At 38.0% G+C, this 26,828-nt stretch overlaps 1 protein-coding gene across 1 annotated transcript in view; it reads left to right on the forward strand.

Annotated features, from left to right (window-relative positions):
* Positions 1-26,243, forward strand: part of LOC134842946 (DNA mismatch repair protein Msh2-like) — a 48,890-nt gene extending 22,647 nt beyond the window's left edge. Inside the window, exons 8-14 of the mRNA XM_063859481.1 lie at positions 3,998-4,227; positions 8,807-8,994; positions 14,112-14,353; positions 17,822-17,976; positions 22,634-22,791; positions 23,227-23,366; positions 25,838-26,243. Coding sequence (XP_063715551.1) covers positions 3,998-4,227; positions 8,807-8,994; positions 14,112-14,353; positions 17,822-17,976; positions 22,634-22,791; positions 23,227-23,366; positions 25,838-26,166 — 1,442 coding nt within the window. The 3' untranslated portion in view covers positions 26,167-26,243. The remainder of the gene's footprint in view (positions 1-3,997; positions 4,228-8,806; positions 8,995-14,111; positions 14,354-17,821; positions 17,977-22,633; positions 22,792-23,226; positions 23,367-25,837) is intronic.
* Positions 26,244-26,828: the final 585 nt, after the last annotated feature.

Below are 26,828 nucleotides of genomic sequence, written 5' to 3' on the forward strand. Positions count from 1 at the left end.
TTCCATTATTATATAGAAGGCTCGAGACAAATGTATTTGATCTAAACTGAATTTAAAGATAATGCCTCAGCTTCTATGAAATTTGTCTCGCTCAATGTTGACGAGAGGATATTGTCAGACCCTGAATCAATAGTTATTGCAATCAATGATTACTTGGATCATTAGGCATTAAGTTTGTAATAATGTGGAATATGTGAAAACGATGGTTAAAATTCATATCGCAGGTGAATATGTGAATCTATCTAACTTCTGATTTTTGTCTTCTTTTTCGTCCCACCAGGCCCAAACTTTTTCTAATTTTATCTCACTTTGTCGCCCAATGTCACTCTTGAGTACGGCAGTAAAATAGTTGGAAAGATTAGGCTTTCTCATTGTACTTTTATCTGGAAACGTTTGCGAGGGTTGGTGCATCAGTAGGACTGTCTGAAGGGTAAGATTAGTTTTTGATAAAAACGTAAAATATGCTTTCAAACAACTTTTCCGAGGAAGTGCTTTGGAGTTCGTTCTATGCCACTGTCTATATTTCTGTTTTTCGCTTTAACATGATATGTGATAAATGAGTTTTTCAAGTCGTTTCGACGAAAATGGTTGAACTCTTTTAGGTCGGTATTTCGACGCTAGTTTTTTTCGCTCTTTGTAAATGGCTTAATTTTTTTGTCTTCTATTTGGAGAGGAGATGTTGCTTTTCAACTATCGTGTTAAAAAGAAAAACTGTGATCTGGCGAAAGAACGCCATAGTTATTTTAAAAGAAGGTTCTGCAATCTAACGAGGGCTTTAGACTTTTGGTTATTAGTTTTTTTTAAATTTATTCATTATATTTTGCTGAAGACAAATTGGAAACAGCTGAAAAGGGAATGTTGCTCCAGACCGATTTTAAAAAGTGATTGAAATTTCAGCTTTCTCTGGGTCACATAAAGTTTATCATCATCTAGGTAGATTGTCTAGGTAGAGCGTCGATCACTTTTCAAGAACTTGTGAAATATTTCAAAACGGCCCGCTTTGAAAATTTCTTCAGGTGTTTGCTGTTCCTTAATTAAGGCATACGCCAGCTTCGTTTCCGTTTTTAATCTATACTACGCATGTTAGCATCGCTTTGGCTCTAAATATAAATCATATTTCGAAGAGCTTCAATTTTGATTAGATTGGATTTGCAAGGGTAAAGGTGTTCCCCAGGTGGTGTGTTATCCTCGGTCCTTTATAACCTGTATATGTCTCAAATGCCAATACCTGAGAATAATAATGTCAAAATAACAGCACATGCATGCGATATTGCCATAACAGTACCAGGTACCAACATCAGAAACTTAACCCAGACCATTAATCCGTTGTTAGAAAACTTCATCACCTGGCTTACGAGCAGAAATCTTTAACTCTCAGAAGATAAAGCTACAACATCTATCTTTTCAACTTGGACAAATGAGTTCAACCTAAAAGCAAATGTCATGGTAGATGGCACCCAGCTACCTGCCACCCGAAACCCAAAAATTCTGGGCGTTACATTCGACAACCAAGTTAATTCAACGAACACTAATAAAGTCTGTGAAAAGCCTTAAAAAAAGAAATAACGTTCTGAAAAAACTTGACGGCAATACTTGGTTTTACTCCAAAGAAACAAGCACTAATTTTTACAAGGCAATTGGCAGGAGTGTACTGAACTATGCATCACCCATTTGGACCCCCACATTGAGCTACACAAACTGGCAAAATCTGCAAGTTAAGCAAAACAATGCAACAGGAACAATCATTGGTTGCGTAAAAATGAGTGACATCACGCATTTACTCGACGAAACAAAAGTACTTCTGTTCAGAAAACATTATGAAATGCTCTCCAAACAGTTTCTGCTTGGATGTTATCAAGACCACAGAGCAGATCTCCATACTTTAAGTTATAAAGGGTATAACCGCAACAGCAGGTCCACCCTCGGACATCAGTTAACGTTGAACCCGTAATTGAACACCTCTTAGGAACAACCATGAGAGCATCTCTTAGCTTGAATATGTTTGTGGGATCAAAAACTTTTTCATACCACAGAAGTACAAAGTTTCCTTAACGAGAAATCTAGGCTACTTGGCAGAATTCCACCAATAATATCAGCTAAAGAAAACAAACTTGAGCAGAAAACCAGATTCACGCTAGCACAACTTAGGTCGGGTTATTCAACTCACCTTAATAGTTATCACCATAGATTAAATAACAATAAACCTGACTTCTGCCCAAATTGCTGTATAGGACCGCACACTGCTGACCATCTGTTTAATTGCCGAGTACACCTTACCGCACTTACCATCGGCAGCCTATGGGAGAATCCTGAAGGAGCGGCCAGACATCTGCAGCTTATCACATAACCTCACGTTACGGAAGTTTATCGGTTCTCTCCTCAACTAAAATTTGCCGGCTTGAACCGGGCATGGAGTTTTACTCGGTTCTCCGCACGCCGAAAAACTTGGCCCTTAGAACGGGTATCATTAACGACCACCAAACCTCCCTCTTGAGTGTGCTATACAGAGAGGAGGCGCCGACACCATCGCAAAGACGCTATTTCTGGGAAAGGTGGTGTCCCTTCTTCGTCGGTTTGCCGCTAGAGACCCTGGTGGAACTATACAAGACGACCAACGGAAAATCCCTAACTCTTTCGCTATCTAACAAACAATATGCAATTCTGATGTAATTTACGTTGGTGCTAGGGATTTTAGCAGACCAGTTTTTTAGCAGACATATCTTTTAGCAGACTCAGTGCGATCAGAAAATCAGAAAGCTAACTTCAAACGCGGCGTTGGTAATTAGCGACCGCTTGCTCCGCTGCGCTTTCATTCGGTATGAGTGTTATCGTTCGCGTAAACCTTTGTTTTGCCGCTAATTTAGACTGTTGTGTTTTTGAAGTTGATAGTTTTGTTGACAAATTGTGAAATAATCGTCCTAATTGGGCAAGCTTGACCCAAGTCTGAGCGTCTTCGTGAGTCTGTCAATAAATTATGCATCAGTTTTTTTTACGTTGGTCTGCTAAAATACTCCTTTTCTCTTTTTACGCTAAAAGATTGGTCTGCTAAACGACCGGTCCCCATTTAGTTATTCTGAGGCAACCCATTTAGATTGGTCTGCTAAACGACCGGTCCCCATTTAGTTATTCTGAGGCAAAAAAATTCGGGTTAAAGATATGGCGGTTTGTAGACATGGCGGTTTCTTGATTATCCGCCGTTTCGCCTGTCGCGCAAATACGACTGTTTAAATTGACAATGATCCTCGCTTTGTATGGCACATGATCGCGACTAATCCCTAATCAGGAAGTATGCAATAGATAATTATCTGATGTCCCCGGTATTGCACAGTATCACGGCAAACAATTAATTTCTATTTTCGAGGTTGATCGCTTGCCTATAGTCAAGCTGCAAAGAGTGTCTAGGACAGCCTACTAGTTTTCAGCTCTGGATGTTAAAGTTGGCCAATCAGTTTGAAAAGTTAATGCCGCCTAGTCAGATCACATTGAGAACAGATTCTTTTTGTTGCTGTTAGTTGGAGTGAAGAGGGAAGTTGGCGACCAACTGTAAAGACAGCGATGAATGACAGCTTAGTATTGAACTGAAGTTAAGTCAGTACGCAGTCGGGTGAAGTAAACGTGAATCTGAAGTAAGGGATGTTCGTTCTTCACCACTAGCGATTTACACGTTCATTCAGCAAATATTTGATAATTATTGAAAGAAACTGGAAAACATTTCTAAATTCCCAACTGTAATCGTAACAGAATTGAATAGCATGGAATGTCTTTTTTATACATGAAAGTAGCTCCACTGTGAACCACCGTAGAAGTAGGTTGGAACTGAAAGGCCTTTACCGGAACGAAAGTTAGGAAGAAAAATAGCTGTCCCAATGAAAGATAGACACTTGAAATGAGATAACCAAACAGGTGCAAGCTGTGGGATTCGGCGGAGAGTCAAAATGACCACTTACAATAAAATCAACTATCCTTCTGAAAGTGCAGAGTGGTTTGTGGGCCTTAGGTAAGTTTGTGGAGATGGTGCCCAAAGTGGTGCACTTGGAAAAGGTGAACGAGGGCGTGTTCATGATCAACCCCCACTTCATGGAACACCTGAAGGACACTCACGAGGAGATGGAGGCCATGAAGGGGCAAATGAGGGAGGCGCTTTGCCAGGTGGGCAGAAAGATAGACAGGGAGCCGGACAAGGGCGTGAAGTTGGAGAACCACCCAAACCACGGATACTGTTTCAAGGTACCAGTACTATTGCTCAAATACACTATTAGTCACTGGTCGCTGATCATTTGACATTACCATTTTAGGAAAAAGACAATTTAGGAACCAGTTACATACATTAGGAAAAAGCCCTTTTTTGACATTTTGACCGTTGTTGTGAAATTTTTTGTTTTTTTTTTCTCATAAATTAACCTGACCAGTCTGAGATTAAGGTTTCAATCAAAACAACCTGTTTTAGTAGTTCCTTTGTTTTTTTTGCTACGCGCTAGTTGTCTTGAAAAAAAAAGAGTTTTGGCCAGAGCAGACGTCTAAATTTTGGCTTTTTGGATTGAACTTTTTCCTTTCCTCAATCGCAAAAATGAGTGTTAGAAACTCACTCACTGTGCCCTTATTTTGTATGAAAAGTTAAAAAAGGAAAAGTTGTAGAAAAATGTCCATTTGGAACGTTTGACTACTTTTTGTAAACTTTTGGAAATTTTTCTCCGGGGGCGGATATAGGATTTTGTAGAGGGGGATTTTCAAAAAATCTGATTTTTTTTAGGTTGAATTATAAAGACCCCCTTTCCCAAATTTTCTGCGCAACGGGCAAATTTAAAAAAAAAAACAGGCCAAAAAAGCGTTTTTAAGGCCTTTTCTGACAGTTTTTACCAAAAAATTTTCTTCGCGCTTCCTAATCAAAGTTACTATATATTAGCGTCGAATGCGCCTTTAGAAAAATTTTAGGTTCTGTCAGCCAAAAACGGATTTCATAAAATAATACCTCAGGGGGATTCTTTGGGTTTCAGTGGGTCGAATGCTTGAGTGGGGCATCTGCCGTCCTCCTTATCCGCCCTGACAAATCTGAGTTTCAGGGTTTAATCGAAAGAAAATGTTTTGTGAATCACCTCTGTGAAAGAGGTGTCGGTCGCCCTAATTAATTGACGAAAAACAGAAAAACACTCAATCGCCTTAGAACATGTACAAAGCCTTAGAAAGTGTACGTAAATAGTTGCGAAGCCAGCGAGGAGCCCATCTTGGCTCACACTCTTTCCTGGTTTTAATTTAGGATTTTCACATGAAAATATTTAAATTTTGTTACGAAAGTAGTTTGATTTACAATATCTAATATACAACACTCATTTATTTTTTAGAGGAGCCAAGCGCAATAGACCTTATTTTGAATGACTGTTGTTGTTGTGTTTGTTGTCGTTTTGTTGTTGCAACAGGTTCATCCGAGCCAGGGAAGTTGAGTTTTTCGGACAATTAAAAAGATGCAGCGCAGTTTGCTTGGGGGCACTTAGGAGCGACGTTCGGCTCTATTCGATTTAAAATGGTGTTGAGGTAGGGGCTGTAGCCGGATCTTATTTGTGCCAGGATGTGCATAGCTGAGTGGAGGGGGTGTGTTAGTTCTGTCTTAGAGATTTCTGGAGTCTTAGTGGGAAAACTTGGTGGAGGGCTTTAGCTGTGACTTTTTTGGACGGGCTTCAGCTATCAGCTCTACGAATATGAAAGTGCTTAGAAGCGTTTTAAAATTCTGATGTACAAAAATACTAAGCTAGTAAAAATCGTTTATTGAGTTGGATGCGTTTGCCCACCAAGTTCTGTTGGAATTCCTCCTCGGTATAATCATTCCTCTTCTATAATTTTTGGAAGTAGTTTTTTGTGGTGGCAGCTGTTGAGATTGGTAAAAATAAATGCAATAGGCATGACGTCAAATAAGTTTTGAGCGTTAATCGAAATGCGGGCAGCTTTTGGCGATTTTCGACAGAGATTTTTGCTCTCTGATGTGGTCAATGGGGCTCTTCTTAGTGCAACCGATCACTCTCCGAAGAGCTGCATTTTGCACTACTTGCAGGTTACTAATGGAGATATCACTAGCCGCGTGCACTCAGGCCGAAGAGCCGTAGCCAAGAACTGGGTTTGTTGAACTTTTATAAGTTACAATGATTCTCATTCGGTTAACTCCAGTTTGTGCCCGACCTTGCCTTTAGGACCGCTATCCTGCACATGGCTTTACTTGCAGTTTGCCTGCTGTGTTCGGTAAAGTTAAGTGCTGCCTGGAAATAGACAGCGAGATTTCTAGGGTGTTTTTCCGTTGTTAAAAGTTGGTTGTGTAAAGTTTGGTGGGGCCCACTACTGCTTCCAGCGGTGCCGCCCTCAAGTGCTGGATTTTTCGAAGAGTGGTTTTAATCTGACGGTCACATCTGTAGTGGGGGCTTGTTTCGGGACCACTGTGACTCGGTATCTGCTGTACTATTAAGACACCATGTGTTCTGGGGACAGCATTTTGCGCTCCCTCAATCTTCCACTTAAATCATCGCGAATAACATACTTGTTTCGAACTCGCTAAGTTTCGGTAATTTAATTTCTTTCAAAGTGAAGTTGCTCTGTTCATAGTTTCTTTTTGATAGTTTGTATTGACCGTTCCACTAACTTACGCTGTCTGTGGCCGCCGGCTGATGCAAAAATATGTTCGACACTTTTCTGGTAACAGAATTGCGCTACTGATTCACTTTTGAACTCTGAACTCGTATCTGTTCTTGTGATTGGTGGAATCCAGTATATCCTTATATAAGACCGAAGAAACCTCCTTAGTTTTTGTTGATTATGAGAAGCGATTGATCGCAATTAAGAGATGTATTTCTTTTCTCGTTTTTAATTTCTTATTGAAACAATGACAGTCCTGGCACTCTCGACACGTTTCTACAATTTGGCGATTGACGAGCGGCCGCCAGATCTACTGGAGACGTCAATTATAGCCTCTTATCCTGTGTAATATCAATGAAAACGTGCCAGAATTGCCGTTCTTAGCTGCTCCGGGTTCTTAACTTGTTGTTCACAATGACACAGTCGCTCACCGCCGCTGCGTTTGTCAGGTTCGCCAGTGACTCGCACGACTAGTGATTGACTATTGGCATCTCGCTGTTGATGGCATACACCCCGTCATTTGTAGCTGCCTTTCAATCACTTATGTTACCAGCGCTGTTGATCGCTGTGCCACGGAACGGTTTCGAGCTGTTCCGATTTCTGATACACTTGATGCACTTATCTGATACACTTATTCAAAGTTCTCGACTGAGATTGACGTTGACTTAACATTTTTCTACAATTTCTCGATTGCAAAACATAAGCTTAAGAATTTTTGACAAAATTTAATTGTTTTTTATTCGGAGGTGTTTTCGTATATAGGTTGGATTGCGAGTTAGAGTTGTCCGTTGCATCATGTAAGAGTATATACACTGAATTCGGTTTGAACTCAGACGCTCAGATGGACCTCTAATTTGTATGTCGTGATCCGATTGACTGGACTCAAACCTTGCGTCACCCTCTCATGGCAATATCTTTCGTCGATTGCTGGAATTTGTTTTGCTGTCACGTTTGATAGTCATTTTACACGTTTCCCCTAGAATGTGGCCATGAGCTGTGATTGGCTGATTCAAGTTTTTCTTGATATCTTTCTTGCTTCGCGGTTTTTTCTTTGATTTCGAGTTTAGTTGGGACCTGCTCGTGAAACTCTTGGCATGTATAAAGTTGATAACATGTTAAAGGCTTAAATTGATTAGTTGATAAACAGATTGTCGTTAGGAGATTTCATCGGTGCTTGACACGTCGGGTAACGAGATATGCCGTCTTTTATTCCCAACGATGTGCCTGGGACATTTTAAACTAAAATTGAATAGAATCAAGCGATCTGCTCACATTGGTACGTCTTATTCCCATGGTCCTCTTTAGATATGTGATAATTGTCTAATGATCTGTGAGTATATCGAATTGAACGCCGAATAAATAAGTTTCGAACCCGAATAATTCTAACTAGTTAGTGCTATATTTTTTTCGGCTATGTTGAGAAATCTAGAGGCAGGCAAATGCGATGGGGGTCCAGATTCAAGGTTCTTTTTATTTGCTGTTCTTAGCATGCCTCAAGTTTACACACAGAGTTTCTGGCAGCGGTGGTGAAATGGTTACGTCTCCGCCTCTCAATCGGAGACGTAACCATTTCATCCCACAAAAATCCGTGCTCGTTCCTTGAGAGTGAAATATCAGTACCCTGCCCAGAAACGTAACCAAAAAAATTGCATGTAGTTCTTAAACAGGGACACAACAGCGGTTCGCTGTGAGGAGCTGTACAGCTCTTGTGTTGGTCCTTTCTCCCGTGGATAAATGGTCTAATCTTAGAAATTTCAAAGAACATATGCTCGGAATGTCAGATATTAGCTCGACGATTTTTTCAAAGGCCCTATATTACGCCTCTCCCCATAAAAGCAAATCCTAGGATTTTTTTTTAACGCGCAATCTAAAAATAACAACCTTCTCGTGTTTTCGTTAAACAATCAAAATTTTGCATGATAGATTCGTAATTTCTGCCAACTAGTTGTTAGATAGCGAAAATGTTCCTTTTTATGAACTAGATTTCCTTGCCAGATACACTTTAGCTTTCTGCGAACCTGTTCGAGCTATCAAACAGGTTTTTGAATTATTTCGAGGTTTTTTGAGCAGCTTGCGCAAAGATGCCTTCGCAAGCCGTTTCAAGCTATCAAAGCTTCATGAAATATATCCAAGTTTCATCGCTTGATTAGCTTGTTAACTGTGTAAATTTGTGAGTGTGATTTGTGATCAGGTGACAATCAAGGATGATAAACTGGTGCGTCAGTGGGGGGATTTGAAGTGGCTGGACAGTAAGAAGGACGGTATCCGCTTCACCAACGACCGAATGCTCAAATTGAGTGCAGATTATTCGGCCAAGGCGAGTGAGTATGAGGAACAGCAGAAAGAGGTGGTGGACAAAGTGCTGGATGTCACCAAGGGGTCAGTGCTATTCATTACTATTACTTCTTCTAGATGCCCTCTGTACAACAGAATATTCTCAGACTTATAAGAACGTGTTTTTTTTGCGCCATAAAACCTGAAAAAGCTATGAATAAGTAAGTCGCTTGATAAAAGGTCATAAAGCCAAACGTAATTCGGACTGCATGGTCTAATGCGCCAAAAGTTATTCAAATTTTTCTACTTGTTTTAAAATTTTTGACGAATGGAAGAGATGTGTTAGGTTGACTATTTTTTATCCAGTTTAACTCATCTCTTCCAGTCGTCAAAAATTAATAAACAAGTAGAAAAAATTGAATAACTTTTGGCTCATTAGACCATGCAGTCTGAATTACGTTTGGCTTCATGACCTTTTATCAATCTTTTATAAAAAAAATAAATAGTCAACCTTTCTCAGGGTGTTTTTTATTACACTTATTCTTTGTATATTCGCTTGCTAGATCAGATATAGTCAAGCTTACTGTCATGACGAATTCAAATATACTCAACAAGTGACTCACTTAATCCTGTCACCTTACTTGCTCATGCGCAAATGCGTAAACAATCAATAATCAGCTTGAGTCAGCTAAATTTCACTCTGATCCATCGGTGTCTCTTCTAGCTTGTATCAATCCTTTCTTCGTCCTTTGTCGATGGACGAAGACTGGCTTGTACTCTCTTTCCCCACTCTCTTCTTCCCTTTCTTAACTCCACTCTCCTGATTGTGGTGAAAATCTTGGTACTTGTAATCAATGCAAGGGATGGGAGTCGAAGTAAGGATTCAGATAAAAATTGGAGGATCATAGATGCCAAGACTACGTTAGTTGGTTGATTTCAGTATGAAGGTGGTTGATGGAGCTCATTTTTGTTCACCTCACTCTTACGACACAGAGAGATGCTTTTTGAACGACTTGCAGTTAGTTCAGGGACGACTTTCTCGCTGCGTGTGACCAAACGGGGTACGAGTATTGTTTTGGTCATATCGTAGTCTTATAAGTCACAAGCGAGGTTTAGTTTGAATGACCCCAGTTTTCACCGGAAAAAGCTTGCATGATAGATATCCTGTTCGTGACTTTTATGGAAGTTTATTTGTATTATTCCCTATAATTGAGAGATAAAAAAATTGTGGTTTTGAGTTTTGCTTGACCCGAAGAACAGAATCCATTTAAATTTAATGAATTATATTTTTATTGTGTGAGCTAAGTAGACTCACTGAACCTTTGATGAGGAGCATTAAGTAGATGCCAGTTCGAGGAGAATTGTATATCTGAGGTGGTTTTAATCAAAAACGGCCAACGATATAGACGATACTAGTTACTCTCAACTTGTCTAAGCCTTCGACATACTGAGTCATCAAACGCTTCTGAAGCTTTACCACGGCTCCGACATACCCGGAGTTACTGTCAGGTGTGTTTCAAAATTCTTTAGTGGGCGTCAAATCAGGACTCTTTTTAGAAAGCCTATATTGACAACCAAACTTGTTCGAACTGGGGTACTTCAAGGTTCAGTTGTATTGACTACGTTTTTTAACTTTTACGTGAAAGATATCCTCAAGGCCTCAAGACTTCAATCTTGAGCTAATGATTTCCACCATTTTGTTCAACCTTCTGACGTTGACGAGGCATCCGCTATTTTAAATGTGAAAAAAATTTTGTGCAAGCGTCAGCAGCGTTTGATGGCTCACCATGTCGAAGGCCTTAGACAAGTTGAGAATAACTAGTATCGTCTACTTCTTTGGCCGTTTTTAAATTAAAACCGCCTGACAAGGCTGTTGAGGTCGAGTGCAAAGGTCGGAAGCTAAATTTGCGGGTGGCCTTGTCAAGTTATTGGTGAGATTGGGGGTAGATTGAGGCATCTAGAAATTAAAAGACCACGGAAAGGATTGATACTAAACAGGAAGAATCTGTCGACTTAAATGCTTTCGGTTGAGTTTGGCTATAAGTACGTGTGTTTGATTTTCTTTTAGTTTGTTTGGCTCAGTATCGACAAAAAATATGAAAAGAAGTTTTGTTCACGTGGTTTTCTACATACCATCGAAAACGCCGGTAAACATGCATTTTGGGCTCGTTTGGTGATTCTGATGGCCAAAAAGTTGAGAATTACAATAAGTAGAGATTATTTGATCCCTTGTCATGGCAAAATTAGTGAACGAGGACCAGCTCTCACTTAACATGTAGCTTCAAGTCTACCACAGATTGACCGATGCAGGGTCCAATAGTGATACCACATGAAAATTCTAGACCCAAGAAGCGTCGCTGAACAAAATAACTCTCTGGATTGTAAAAAGAAGCCATAGAAACGGACTATGCATAGACAGGCCCGATAGCTTATCATAGATCATCTGCTAGAAACCACAATTATTTAGTGTAAAAGAACGAAATGAAATTCAAGCTCAAAGCTGTGTTGATTTTTTGTTTGTTTTTAAAGACTTAAAATGCTTAAATACATACACAATTGCATTCATACATATTACTGCATTTACTGAGGTATATATGCTGTTAGTTATATATAGTTTTTGAGTTCATTTTAAACTCATCTAATGAGAGTTAGGTTAATTGTCATCTCCAATTACGAAATCCGAAATGGCGCGAACAAACGAGAACGACTCTTAGTTTCCGAAGTAGATTGTTAATGTTTTTCCGTTGTGTCAACCCTTGTTTATGAGGCCCTTCCAGTCTTTGAATCTCATAAATGTATCGCTCTTTCTTTCGCAATCGAACACTTTTGAGCTTTTCTTGCTTTTGCGGCTACCATTTGAAAGTCACTGTAAGGCAGCACATTTGATGCATGGAATTGGGAGTAAAATAGCATATGTTTTTGGACTTTTAATGACCAGTGTTGGTTTTCTGAAGGCTCCAGTACCACAGGTATTTACGGCAGATATTACGGCAGGCGTTTAAATCACTTAGAGGTGATATATTTTTCAAATTTCAAAAAAAAATTCTGCCATTTTTTTACCACTTTATAATAGCTTTTTTAGCGTTTTTCGCTTGTGTTTTTGAAGTGCAGCTTGCCTTTATGTTGAAAACGTCAAATAATAAATGGCAGCAATGTGAATAGTTCTTCAGTTTTCCATGCTAATTCGGAAAGTTTTTTGTCTAACTGGTTATTTATTTAAATTGCACTCATGGTTTGGTGGATAATTCACCAGTAACTAAAAGTTAAAAGCATAGAAAAGTCCGGATGATAGGGTTATCTTGCTGACTCCCATCTATTTAAATATGGATTAGGTATCCAGGCAGCAGATTATGTGCTAAAAGAGCGTATATAGATTCCAATATATTGAGGTAGGTTAATTGTGAAGGTTGTATTTAGCTGCACAATGGTGAAAACCTGGTTGGATAATTTAGTTTTTTACGCTTTTTGTAAAGCGCACGTTATCTAAAAGGTACGAGCACATTGGATATCATGTTTTGAGAGTAGCATGAAACAATTTGATTATGGTTTTTGTTTTATGATTTAGGTTGTTGTTGAAGTTGAAACTGAAGTTGCTTTATTGTTGAACCCTAGCAACTTCGAGACTCCTTCCCACTTGGCTAGAGGTAACGCGGTTGTCCATGCAACCTAAGATCTGGTATTCGAGTCCCGGCCTGACCTTGTTTTTTTCTTAGGAAAAATTGAACTGTCGGGTTTCCTTTTTCTGCTTGTTTTGTCGGCTTAGTTACCATGCTCTTATATATTCATATATACATATATGTACATATATACAAATATACATATATACATATTATATATATAAACTAACTCGTAATCATGCATAAATAAATAGAGAGGTATAAGTGATTAGTTTTTTACCTGGTGCACTGAAGTTTACCTGGTGCACTGAAGTTTACTCTGAAAACTACGAAAAACTATAAACAAGACTGCTCGGATCAGAGGAAAGCCCTGATTGTTCCGACTGCCCTTTCAGGTCTATGGAATATTGCTCACTTTAAAAAAATGATGAAATTTTCAATCGTTTTTCCAATGAATTTTTTAATCAATTTTTTTTTATTAGTCGTGAACAGAGTGAATACTCTTATATAAGTCTTAGTGATTTTTTTTTCAGTTTTCTCACGCTCATTTTTGATTTTTCGCGGTTTGACTATTGATTTCATTTTCTATAAGTTCAGTTCATTGCTTTTGTTAAAAGGGAGGCCTATTTCACTGTCGAACAGCAAAAGTCTTAAGGTCACGAAAAACGTGATGGAACTGTAGTTTCGAAAATGGAATTCAGTTTACAGATCTCCCAATGAATTAAAAATTTTATCTATTGATCCAGTTTTTTCACATTGGGTTAATTTTATCAAAAAAAAATTTCAACCATTATTTCTTCTTGAAAGAGCTTTAAGGCCATAGATTATTTTATTTGATTTTCGAAATTTGAAGTATTGTGATAAATATTATAAGTATTGTAAGCAAAGTGATAAATAGACCAGTCTGCTGCCAGAATAGCATGCCTCAGTTCAATTTGGAACGATTGTTTTGACGATCTCCGCTTGCGCGTTTATAGCATGAAATATATCGCGCCTTAATTGTCCCAAATTGGCCAGCTTAAAACCCCCGTAGCTTTACAAAAAAAGATCACATATGAAATATTTTTTCAAATTTTAGCTCAGGACAACAATATCTTTCGAATGATTAAAAAATTCCGTCAAAAATTGTTAGTTAAAAAGTCGACGTTGTCTGGAGAAAAAAACCATCCCGATCAAAAATATGCCTTTCACTTTCTTGGAAAGGCCGAATAATGATACATTGCTTCTTTCATACTATAATTAATACGAAAGAACAAATAATTTCTAATTTACGTTTTCTATTTGTCGTGAAAATCCATTCGTTCAGGGTTTTTGAGTTCAAAGGAAATACTTCGGAAATCTCACCTTGATGGTCAATCGTTTCCGGAGCTCTTCAGTTTATCACAACAGTTATACACCCCGGGAAAAAATTACATTTTGTTCAATTTTAATTGAGACACTTAAGGGGCTTGTCCAGCTTTTGAAAATTCTCCAAAAAAACATCGTGTAATTTGTCCAGAGAGCAATTGAAAGTTGATGTTTCTACTAGTGCGCAGCTCTTGTGCTCGAAGTTTTGCCCTAGTAGCTCAATGCCGCTTTCTAGACTGTGCACTCGATAATTTGTAGGTACCTGGAGCCGTTGTACCGACTGAGTGAAGTGATCGCAGAGTTGGATGTGTTGACTGGGTTCGCTGTGTTCATCAGCACAGCTAAAGGCACTTATGTGCGGCCGCATATTCTTCCAGGGGGCAGGGAGTTGAGAGTGAGTGGACTGCGACACCCCTGCGTGGAGAAAGAGGACAATGTCTACTTCATACCTAACAACCTCACTCTTAAAAGAGACCTCGAGGAGTTCATACTCATCACAGGTAAAAAGCCTGCGGAACAAATCAAGCATTTGTCGTTTTTTTTGCAATTCGTTGAGTAAATGAGTAAAATTTTCTAAGAACACTAAGAATGACTTTTCTTCAGATTGATAAAGGCGCCAAATGAGCTGATGTCATCTTTTGACTTTCTGGTTGAAATTCAATTTCAAAGTAGGTATCATGGCTTGAAACCTTGAATCGAATCATATTTTGATACCACCATTCGTTGGAATTTCTACTTCAACTTAACCTCAGAATTTCTACTTCACTTTAACCTCAATAAAATCTTGATTTTTTCTAAAAATAATGGGAAAGTCATTTGGATGCCAAAACGTGGAGCTTCGAACTGAATTGAGCTGATATCATCTTTATGAGTTTCTGGTTAAACTTCAATCTTCAAAAAAAATGGTATCATGACATGGAATTGTGAACTTAATCATGATTCGATACCACCCTTTGCTCTTATTTTTGATTTGTATCTTCAATTAAGGCTATCCAGATTCAAAAATTTGAAGTTAATCAAGAGCTGATACCACTTTTTGACTACTATCTGAACTTCAACCTTGACTTGAAACTTTGAATCGAATAATGAGTTGATACCGCGACTTGGCTTGGTTTTTAAGAGTAATGAACGTAGTGAAGACTCTTATAAAGGTCTTGCTGATTTTTTATTTTTGTTTTTCAGGAAAAAGTCTTAAAATATTGATGCACTTAAAAAGTGCATATATATATATATACTTGAGTTCAATTGAAATTCATCTACTGAAAGTGACGTAAATAGCACTCTCCAAATACGAACGTTCAAATGGCGCGAAAGTTCGTGAACGATTTTTAGCTTCGAAAGTGGAATTTAATTTTTAGATTTTCAGCGGAATGAAAACTTTACCTGTTGATCCAGTTTTCTCAAGTTGGGTTAATGTTATCAAAAAAGCGCCAGCCATAAGTCGTTCTAGAAATTCAAAGAGCTTTAAGGGCATCTATATTTTCCTTTGAAAGTCGAAAGTTGAGATTTTTTCAACAAAGTCAGTTTTTTTTACGTTTACGTTCATTACTCTGTTCCTATCTTCGATTGGCTAATTTCGTTTTTTAACTTGAATAAGTTTTAGTTTTGTTGATGTTGTTTAACTTCAATAAACGCTATCATGAAATTGAACTATGAGATGATACCATAATTGGGTTTCTTATTGAGTTTATCCTCAGCGAAAGCTACCAGGATTCGCCACTTTGAACCGAATTTTGAGTTGATACCCTCTTTCAATTTGTTGTTGTTTTCAACTTCACTAAAGGTTATCACGAGGTGGATCTTAAAATTGAATTTTTTGATGATGCCTTTTAAGAGTCGGTGAACCTAGTTCAGATTCTCATATAGGTCGATGATGTTTTTCCGTTTTTTTTTTCAGGAAAAGTCTTACAGTTTGTTCAGGCTCTAATTTATTTTTTCGCGATTTGACTTTGGATTTCTTTTCTTGACTCTCCCAAATCACTATAAAAACCCTATTTTGACAGCAGTTTTCTGCGCCGTAGGTAAGTTTTTGAAGAAACAGACCAAAAAAGGTATTGTTAGGCTTTTTATGAAAAATGTTGACCCAAAAATTGCGTTAGTCAGCCAAAAATAAATATCTCCTAAAATAATACAAAGGGGCACCCTTTGGTTCGGCATCGGGTCGAATCTCTGAGGGGGGCCTTAATTCCGCTCCTGGAAAGGAAGGCAAACTCCACTATTGAACTGGAAAAGTGTAAAGGTCACGAAAACGGGATCAGATTCTAGGTTCGAAAATGGAATTTAATTTTTCGATTCCCCAGCAAAAAAAAAGAAAATGTTTCAAATCAATTTCAGTTAATGTTAGAAAAAAGTGTCAGTCAGAAAGTGTTCTTGAAATTCAAAGCTTTAAGGCCATCTTTTTTCTGCTTTGAAATTCAAAAGTTTTTTTTCCAAGTTTTTTTTCTGTTTTCTTGCGTTCATTGATTCTTTTCCATTAGTATTCTGGCTAGGTTTTGAGTTTTAACGTGGCTCCACAAAGCTTAACTTCAAAGTTCCAAGTCCAAAAGTTTATGTGAGAGTTTCGATGTATGTACAAAAGCTTGAATAGATATCCAATAAAAGAAATTTGAGGAAGTTTATCCAGAGATGGCATTTTTAAACATTTCAGTATGTTTTCAAGCTTGAATCTGCTCACAAAAGAGAGATATTATGCAAGATCTCTAAGCGATAAATTTTAAAGTATTTCAGTTAAGTTTTTGACTTGAATCAGATCTATTCGGATTCAAATTTTTCAAACAAGCTAATGAGAAACAAGACGCTTGAAGTTTTTTGAGTTTTTCTTGAATTATTTGGTTCCGAAAATAACAATGCTGATTTAAATTAACCGGACAAAACGATTAAAATTTTGAAATTTCGAACGCGTTTTTCTCAAATTGGGTTATGATTAGACAAAAAGTGAGGGATAAAAAGTTGCTTAGAATTTCACCAGAATGAATATGGTGCAATTGTTTCTTCAAAATTCTCAACTAAATTTTTACCCCAAAATTGGTTGTTTTAGTTTTTTTTTTCAATTGATCAAAAATTACGCTGAAACTGCTCTGGTAGTTGATGAGAATTATATATTGCAAGAAGCCTCTTACACAGCCCAACAAAGTTCTAGAAAGGTTGAATCTCAAAAAACCTGGATAAGAGAAAATATTTTTGCGTGATAGTCAAGAAACGTGATTTTTACTATGTAAAACCCAAAAATTTTGCTCAAAAACAAATTTACTCAAATTTTTGGTGATTCAACTTTTGTAGAACTTTGTTGAGCTGTGTAGGAGGCTGCTTGTGATATATGTTTCTCATCAATTAACAAAGTAGTTTCAGCGTAATTTTTGATCAATTGAAAAAAAAACTAAAATGACCCAATTTTGGGTAAAAATTTGGTTGAGAATTTTGGAGAAAAAATTGTACCATATTAATTCTGGTGAAATTCTAAGCAACCTTTGTTCAGTTCATTTTTTGTTTAATCTTAACCCAATTTGAGAAAAATACGTTTGAAAATGCGAGTTTTTTTCTTTTGTCCGGTTAATTTAAATCAGCACTGTATCAAGGTATAATTTCATTCGAACACCTTGCTGAAAAATGGGCAGCTCTCAAGCTATGTTTTTGTTTTCTTATGACAAAAGAGGGAAGGTTGTTGATCCAGATAGTTCGTTTTTGAAATGAAAAAGTTGGCGTAAAAATCAGAAAAAAAACTACTGTCTAGCCTTGAAGTTTATTTAGGTGGATCTTGTCTGAAGCTTTGAAGTTTAAAACACACGTTAAAACGTTTCAGATTCAGAATACTTTGGTCAAGATGAGCTTAGACTAACTTTTGAAAAGCTGAAACGAGATCGGTAGTCTGTCTGAATCATTGCGCCTTCTGGCAGCTAAACGCGGCATTAATTTCATTCATGGCATCCCAGCTTTCAATATTGACTCACATCAACTTTTGTTCACTGTAGGGCCCAATATGGGAGGCAAGTCGACCTTCATCCGGTCTGTAGGCATAGTTTGTCTCATGGCCCAAGTGGGCTGCTATGTCCCCTGTGACGAAGCCCACCTGTCTGTAGTTGACGCCATCATGGCCAGAATTGGAGCGGGAGACTCCATCGAAAAGGTAATCCCCTTCTCCTTTTGCCCATTTCCTGTTAGGTAAGCGGGGAATTTTAGTCATGATTTTAGGCTCTTTAACTTCGTGGACGGCAACTTAAAATGGAACGCCTCTCACCATTTGTGTTGCGAAAACTAATGGTAATGGTAAAAAAAATTCCCCATTGGACTCAGAATTCAATGATAACCTGTAGCTATCACTCATTTTACAAAAAGTATTGTCTCATGAGCAGGGCCGGATCTTGGATTTTCTCGTGGGGGAGTTGGAGTACTGATTTTCAAAAAAAATTCAAAAATGAGCATAGCCCTCAAGGGGTTCGCCCCCCCCCCCCCCCCCATTGAATCCGCTACTGCTCCTGAGGAATAACACTAGGTTAAATTAACCATAAAAGTGGCTCTCTCTACTGCAATAGCTTTAAAAACAGTGAACATGTACATCTCAAAGAAAACAGTTTTATGTTTAAATTTTCTTTTTAAAGTCAACTCGTGTGTTGAGATGAGGAAAAAAACAGCTTCTGTTCGTCATCTTTTGTCGGCGGAATAGGTTCGTTCAACTCTTTTGTCTAAAACTTATCTCTGCCCTGTCTGCGTTACCTGGCCAAGGAAAACCAAGTCAAAGTCTTGAAGGGATTGGCCCGGATTTCTCGGAGCAGCGTGAGATTCCAGACCAGGGCTTCTATGTTTTTTTTTCATTGAATTTTCTCATTTGTAAATGTTTCCGAGCCTGCCCGATAACAAAACAAACCACAGGCTAATCGAATAGAATAAAGCCCAATGTCGGTGTTAAACTGCATTTGTAGATTCACCATTGAAATTAAAGTTTCAATTTTGCACAGATTAATTTAAACAGAACGTAACTTTTTCTATGTTGCTTAGATAAATTCTACATAAAAAAAACTGTGTTTGAAAGTTTTTAGAATAATTTTTTGTCATACTTAGACTTATCTTTGCGTTTGAAAACAAAGAAAAACTAATTATGGCGCCACACAAAATGGTTTTGATTTTTGGTTCTTTTGTGTGAAAAGTTGAGTCTGGTTATAACTATACAAAAATAATCACATTTTGCAAACGAAAATAGTTTTTCTGAAACTCTTGCTTAAGCCTAACAATGGCTTTGCGGCTACCTAAAATTTTTTCTTTAAGTAATTTTCCTGTAAAATTTGTTGGTTTTGTGGAACAGTTCCTAGCAGGCGTCTAGAACTGTTTATCAAAGTTTTTTTTACACTTGCGATAGCAAGTGTGTTGCAACCGGGTTCAAGACTTTTTCAGCCGTAACCAACTTTGTTCACAGATTCCAGTACACGTGCGTTCTCTTGTGTCCACATGTGTCCGTTCAGCGTTTTATGCTCAATGGTCTACTTCGTTTGTTCAGCGGTCTCTATGTAAGATCAAGTTTCCCTTTTTAGAACTCATTAGATGTTCTCGCCAATAGATAGTGCGCAAAAGTTTAAATTATTTTTCTTGTAATTTTTTTTTCGGTTTCTTTATTTTCGATTTAGTTTTTTTTGGCTGATTTTCAACTTCCATTTACAAGGGCTGGTTGCGTCACGTACTTGAAATTTCTAGGGTGAGAAGGAAAACTATTTCCGATTCAATTTTTATCAAACATTCGATCGATCCGTTTCCGTCTAATCACGTCTGTTTATGTAAGTTTTTTGCAAAAAGTTCACCAAGTGTTTTTTAACAAATAGTGCAGACCTAATTCAAACATAGGCTGCATATAATTTACATATTCAAAATATAAAAAAGGCATTTTTTATCGTTTTTTTCTCAATTTCATTGATTTTGAGTTGCATTTTGTTCGTCGTAGTTGTTTTGTTTGAGAATTTTAAAACCAATCTTTTGAAATTAATTTTGGATATTTAAAACCCTGAGAACCCGAAAATAAGCAAAATTCTACCTAAATGATTTCGGATAGTTATTAGTGCAGTTTCTGTGTGATCCTCTGCACGACAAGGAACATAAAATTGGCACCTCTTAAATGCAAACTGTTTGTAGTATTATCTGTGTTTCAATTTTGCATATTTTAAATGATTTCTGTAATAGTGGTTCAAGAAAATTTGCATAAATATTTAGCGTTAATTTTCATGTTCGTTTTTTTTTTCAATTATTTTTCCTTAAAGTTAATTTAGGGAATGTTTCGTAGTTACCGTACGTGTTGAAAGATCGAATAGACTACGGTTTTTTCGTGTTTTTGGTCTTTTAGCTGCCTGATGAAGCGCACGTTGATGACGCGCTTCGCTTCTATGTTTAACTTGGTTGGTCCCTGCCACGGTTTCACTGGTCTTTTTTAATTCACGATACGTCCGATGTTTCCTCATGGCTATGTAACTAGGATACTCTTATTTTCTTTTTAGGAATGGTTTATTACTGAAGAGTCGAGGCTAGAGAGCGATCAACTGAATTCTGGTTTTTCTGTTGTTAGTTGCGTACAGGGTACACATAATGCGAACTTGGCCCGAGTCTTAGGAACATTGCTACCTCGGTTGGTGGAGGGTAATTTGGGGGTACGGACAGTGGGGACTGTTCGAGGGGACATTGGGGTCTATTTTATTCACATAGTTATTTAAAAACGCCGATTGCCGGCTGAGCTGCGCTAACGTGCTCCTAATTGAGCAAGGGAGCAGTTCATCAGTCGATTATTCAAAACGAAGTTGCCTTGGTCAGTGTTATCGTTAAAAAGGGCTTAAGCTTTTGCTCTCGAAAATTGTCTGGTCAATTTGTTTTTTTTTTCAATTTCAAAATTAAGTTTGATTTGTCTAGGAGAGAAAGGGAGTTGGTATGCTAAAATTGAAGAAGATAGAATTGATTGGACAGGAATTTATGGTTCTCTTGCACAAAAAAAACTTTTTTCTCTCAGTGTGTAAGTCATCTATGTGGCTAATTTTCGTGCACCCGGTTACGAAACGGAGAACTGCATTTTGAACGACAATTAAGTCGGCTTGCAGGACTAGCTTACATCGACCAAACTGGGCATGAGTAACCGAGTGTTGATCTGATTAAAGCTTTAAACGTTACTTACAAATTTTCCTATGATTCTACCGTCCTCAATTCGTCGCGGAAAGAGGCTTCAGGACCGATATCCAGGGCGCTGACCGATGCCCTTTGGTTGCCTATCACAGTGAACCATTTTCGCACAGAAAGAGCGAACCACTTTCCAGATGTACTGAACAACTGGCGGTGACAATGTCTGGAGGAAGTCTCCTCAATGTTTTCTTTGCTCTTAGCAGTTAGTTTTTGTTTTTCGGCGTTTAAGCAACTTAGTTTTGGGTTAATACGATTTGTAAGTCAAATTTGATATCTCTCCGCTGCCAGGGATCCTTCTGGAGAGATATCAGGTATGAAGAAACGGTGGCGCTAAAATCCACGGAGACGAGCGGCCGTTAAAATCGTGTCACGTTATTGTTTCTCCGCTATGACTACACAATGAGGATGTGGCAGCTATTCTACCTGTTCTTTTCCTTCACTAAAATCGGTCTGACTAGTTAATTAGGAAAAATCAGCTTTGGATTACGATTGGTTAGTAATCATTACTGTACACTAACTATAAAGTAAAGAGCGAGAAGCCAAAAAAGATAGCTTGGCGAACAGACGGTGTAGTTAAATCAATTTTACTCAGAGACAAGGATCAAGACCCATCTAGTTTTGCTTTGTTGAGATATCATTGATTTTGTTATAAAAGTGGCGTACAAGTGTGATAGATAAATTGTGGCTAATTCTGATCAAACCTAAAAGTGAAAAGTATGAAATCTGTTAGAATTTCAATAAAAAAGGAAATATACTAATGAAGAATAGGAAATATGTTAAAGCCGAGTGTTTGAAGCTGAGTTTCTTTGATCGCATATTTTTGCATTTTCTTCAACTTTATCCTTTTTTTAATTTTCAAAGTTTTTTGCCGTTTTTTGCTGTTATTGTCCACCATTTTGTTAGGCAGCCGTGCCGCAATTATGCGTATCGATGATTGTAAGTAAGGTGATCTTTTTTTTTGTTCCAACAATTTGAAAAATGTGGCTGAACTTTTGTATTCAGGTGTTTTAGTTATTTTTTAACGCAAAATCATACACCATAAATAATCATCGGAACGGGACGAGTTTTATATTGTATTAAATCCCTTTCAATCGTGATTCGAACGACGTTTAAAAATATCTCAGTATTGAGAAAAACCAGTTTGAAATTTTGGTCTAATTTTGAGCTAATAAGGCTCGTCAAAGTGAGCCTTGCAGGCTTACAATAGCTTATTTAAGCTTCGTTTAATTTAAGCCATAAAATCTTAGTTTTATTCGAGTAATTTTAGTTTTTGAAATTTTTTAGCGCCATTTTGGAAACAAAAACTTGAAAATTCTCAAGTTTTCTGCAAAAAAAAGAAAATTTCTTGAACTTTTTTTACAACTGATTTTTCGAGTCATTTTTCTACAGAAATTGTTTTCCAATAGATTTGTTTGACTATGACTGTCGCATATACCTAATTTTTTTTTTCATTCAGATCTTACTCTCACACCACACAGAAAAAAAACAACACTTATTTGATAAAAAATATTGTATTTTTTTAAGACTGTGGTCGGAACATTCTGTGCTATTTGCACAGTATCCGGCTGTCCTTATTTCAAATATAGATAACTATATTCAATCAAAATGATTCAATTTCTTGCGCATATCTGCTCTAGGGCGTGTCCACTTTCATGGCGGAGATGGTGGAGACTAATGTGATTCTTAACACAGCCACGGAGAACAGTCTGGTCATTATTGACGAACTCGGAAGAGGCACTTCGACGTTTGATGGATTCGGACTGGCCATGGCCATATCTGAACACATACTCACCAGGCACCACCTCCACCTCCTCTCGTACAGTCTGACAGCTGCTAAGATAAATATGAGGGGAGAAGGACATTTTTTTTCGAATCAATTAATGTGCCATTGGAGCCTTTCAAAATCTACTTCTAGTTTAGTCTGATTCATGTATTGTGAGCATATAATGTTTAAGAAGTGCTAGACTATGAAAAGCTGTTTTCACGCAAAAAAATGGATCTTTATTTAATTTTGACGCGATGAAAGCTAAAAACTTTTCGATTAACTTTTTTTGTTTTTCATCGAACCAGCGTCAAAATAAAAATATTGTTGGAGAAAATCCATTAGAATTCATCAGTAATTTTAATTGAAATGGAGAAGAACTTGGTGTGCAGCATCCCCTCCTGAAGAAAATATATCTATCCTCTGCTACCCTTACCCCTTTGAGAAGTGGTGCCTGGGTGTGAGCAGAATAAAACCGTTCGCCCTGTTCGCCACTCACTTTCACGAACTGACTGCTTTGGCCAACAAGTATGATACGGTGAAGAACTACCACTTCACTGCCTCTGTGGAGAACAATGAAGTGATCATGATGTACAAAATGAATCCAGGTAACTTTTTTTCCCCATAAATTGGAAAGAAGACATTTCGTGCTAACCCTTTACTATATTTTTTTCCGATGAATAACGTTTGAAAACATGTATGGTTCAGTTATTCGTACATGCCTCTCACGCGTCTCGTTATTCGTACATGCCTCTCACGTGTCTCGTTATTCGTACATGCCTCTCACGTGTCTCGTTATTCGTACATGCCTCTCACGTATCTCGTTATTCGTACATGCATCTCAGATCGGATCATGTGTTTTTTTCCGGTTCGGTTTAGCCCTGTTCATTGCTTGGTTGATGTTACTTTGAGATGGGAGTTTCAGACTTAAACCTCATTCCGCCGCAACTGGATTACAAACATCAATACAATTGAAATAATTTCGCTTAATTAAATTACCCGTTAGATTGGATCAACATTCTAGTTTCAGACAAAAAATGAGCAAAAGGTTATGAGTCTGCTTTGAAATGATGCAGGTAAGGAATGCTGCATTACATCAAGAAGGCGTTATGTTAGCAACAAAATGATTTTCACAAAGTTATTATCAAATCCAGTTGCATTAATCCGCAAACAATTTTTTTGGGTGCAACGTTGGAGTACCTCATTAGCCGGATAAGGTAGTTATTTACACTTGATGTACTAATGAGTCATTCCTTAATCTTGTTGGCCATGTCAAGTCCATCTAATGCAGTAATCTAATTTGTGCACTTCAATAAATTCACTTAAAGCATCAAGGTCACACTGACAGGTTACGAGCGAAGCGTTGTCTCACTTCGAACGTGTTCTTTTGTCGTTAGACCTAGGTTATAATTGAGTTACTAATTTGTGTGTGTGTGTGATTCAATTTATCCCTTTTCAATTTCGATTACTGGTTTCAGGTACCCTTTCCATTTAGCGAGATTCCCTTAGCCTTTCACATGAGGATTCCAAGTTTCGGTTTTTAGGATACGCTCCTTAAAACTCTAGTCACACGGCGCAGCCAGCAAAGGAAAAAACACCTTTCGGAGTCGACGCGTTCTGGGAAAGAAACCTACACCGGAACGCCCAGTGAAATGGGAAAAATGGAAGCAACTCTTAACACTGGCAAGCACTGGCAAAAAGAGTTTGGATCTGGAAGATCTGCTACAAGAAAAATCAACGGAAGTCGTGCTCCCAAACATACTGTTCGAAGAAAGGAACCACGCACATCTAGCACAACAATCTATTGGAGCGCGAAAAGTCCGTATTTTTGCACTGGTAAATAGGTGGAAAACGAATGTCAACGAGTGAGAAAAATCGGGGTCACAATCAATAATACCCCTTGGAGTATAGTAGACAGACGGGTAAAACGCACATCTTCCTTCCTGTCAATGGGAGAGGAAGGCAGTCGGAAATTTCAAAGCAACTATGCAAATGTCGAAATCACGGAACAGTGTGACATTCATGGGATTGTGGGAAATAATGGAGGATACATTCAAATCGCATCGGAACATGGCTTTCGGTGTCTTCACTCTCCTCCAGAAATCAAGCCCTGAACGAATCCTGCAAAATATTCCATGCGACTCTCAGAGACATAGCTCAAGTGCGCCACTTGAGGACTTCGAGGAGCGTTGTGTACGTGACCTTTTCACTCTCGACCTGGCAGATAGTGATGTTCATAAGGAGCTTTCGAAAGAGATTAATCTAAGAAAGAACCGGCAATTAGTCTTGAAAAACGAGAAGCCAGCAAGCAAAAGATCCAAGACACAAATGGCCGCTTATCCGGGAAATTGCTACACAAAGGGTGAGAAATCTCGTTTAGGACAATAAACAGAATCAAAACAGTCCCAGACAACCAGAAAGTCGAGGGACAAACAGAGGAAAAAGTCAGCGATCCGAGATGACAAATCCTTGCGGTAGATGTGGGTTGTAATGGTCTGACCACAAAGCTTGTTCCGCAATCGGGAAACCCTGTAGCAATTCCGGCGAGAGACTAATTTTACCGAACCGCTTTAAAGAAAGTACGAGCTCTGAATAGAAAAGATAGAGATGCTCTGTACGCAGACACATGCGATAAAACTGACCATCTACGGGTTCAAACAGATACGAAAAAGACGCCCAAACTGAGTTCTTCGTTAAAGATCGTTCAAAAATGTGTAGAATAGTTTGATGTGATGTGTTGTTAGACAATAATTTTACAGTTTTTCTCGACTTAGGTCTTTGACATGTGTCTTGATTGTCGAGACTTACCAAATCATTTCAATTTTTTCATCCTTCTGGTCATAAAATGTTTTTGGTTACCGGTCCGTTTTTCTGAATCAGTGTTAATGAAAAAAAGACGTTTTTGAAGCGTTTCAATTAAAGTTATAGGGTTAAGGATGACTATTGTCGGAGTTAAATAGACCAGTTTGAACAGTTTTCAAATTTTTTTACCCAGCTTTTTATGAATATTTTTGGAAAAGTTCTGGGTATAAAAGTTCTGAGCCGTAAATTTCATTCACACTTGTCGCTTTTGTTACAGGATATTGTGATAGTAGTTTTGGGATCCACGTGGCAAAGATGGTGAAGTTCCCCGAGGATGTGTTGGAGGAGGCAGAGCGGAAGGCGCAGGAGTTGGAGTGGCCCCCCTTCTCACCAGAGGACGACAGGATCATGCACGAGTTCATGCAAAGAGTGGAGGCAGTTGCGCAGGCAGACCACGAGGACCACGAAAGAACTCATTTGGAAGGGGGGCATGATTTGGAACAGCACAAGATAGACACGATAAGAGAAATGTACCAACATTTGATGCAGCAGCACCCAAACTCACAAGTCGCACAACTTGTTCGAAACATGTTCTGCAAAGCATAACTAAAGAGACTTAAACAACTAGTAAGACACTGTTCAGTGACTACGGCAACCACCCTCCACCTTTGTTTTGCTAAATTTCGTCCCTTGTTATTTCGCCTTAAGTTTTTGAATTAATTCCGACCCTCTGCCGCCCTTTCGAAATTTTGTATGTAATTTCGAGGTTTCATATCACAAATTTACGTTTCGATGATCACCACTTTACCACCAGATCCTTTAGGATTTGATCTTTTGCCCCCAGTTTGGTTGATTTGCTGATTTTGTTTAAATTTCTACAGCAGGCAGGTGAAGGTTAATTTGTCGACAAAAAGGTTGTCGACAAATTTGTCGACTTTGATTTTTCTCCATCGGGATTTTGGTTGCCCTAGCAATGACATATTGGTGATTTATTATAATAGGTGGCAGCTTTGAAGTTCATTAGAATTGATGCATGCAAATCAAACTCAATTTAATAGCCGCAAACAAATGTTACGTTTTAATTTTTTTTTCGCAAAATATTAAGAGTAATGAACGTGATTAGTACTCTTATATAGGTCTTGCTAATTTTTTTTTTATCAGTAAACAGTCTTAAAATTTTTTCACGCTCAATTCAATTTTTTCGCGGTTCGACTTAAGTTTTTTTATAAGTTCAGTGCATTTCCATTTTTAAAAGGAGGGCAAACTCC

This window comes from Symsagittifera roscoffensis, chromosome 3, assembly GCF_963678635.1.
Source record: "Symsagittifera roscoffensis chromosome 3, txSymRosc1.1, whole genome shotgun sequence".
NCBI classification, from domain to species: domain Eukaryota; kingdom Metazoa; phylum Xenacoelomorpha; order Acoela; family Convolutidae; genus Symsagittifera; species Symsagittifera roscoffensis.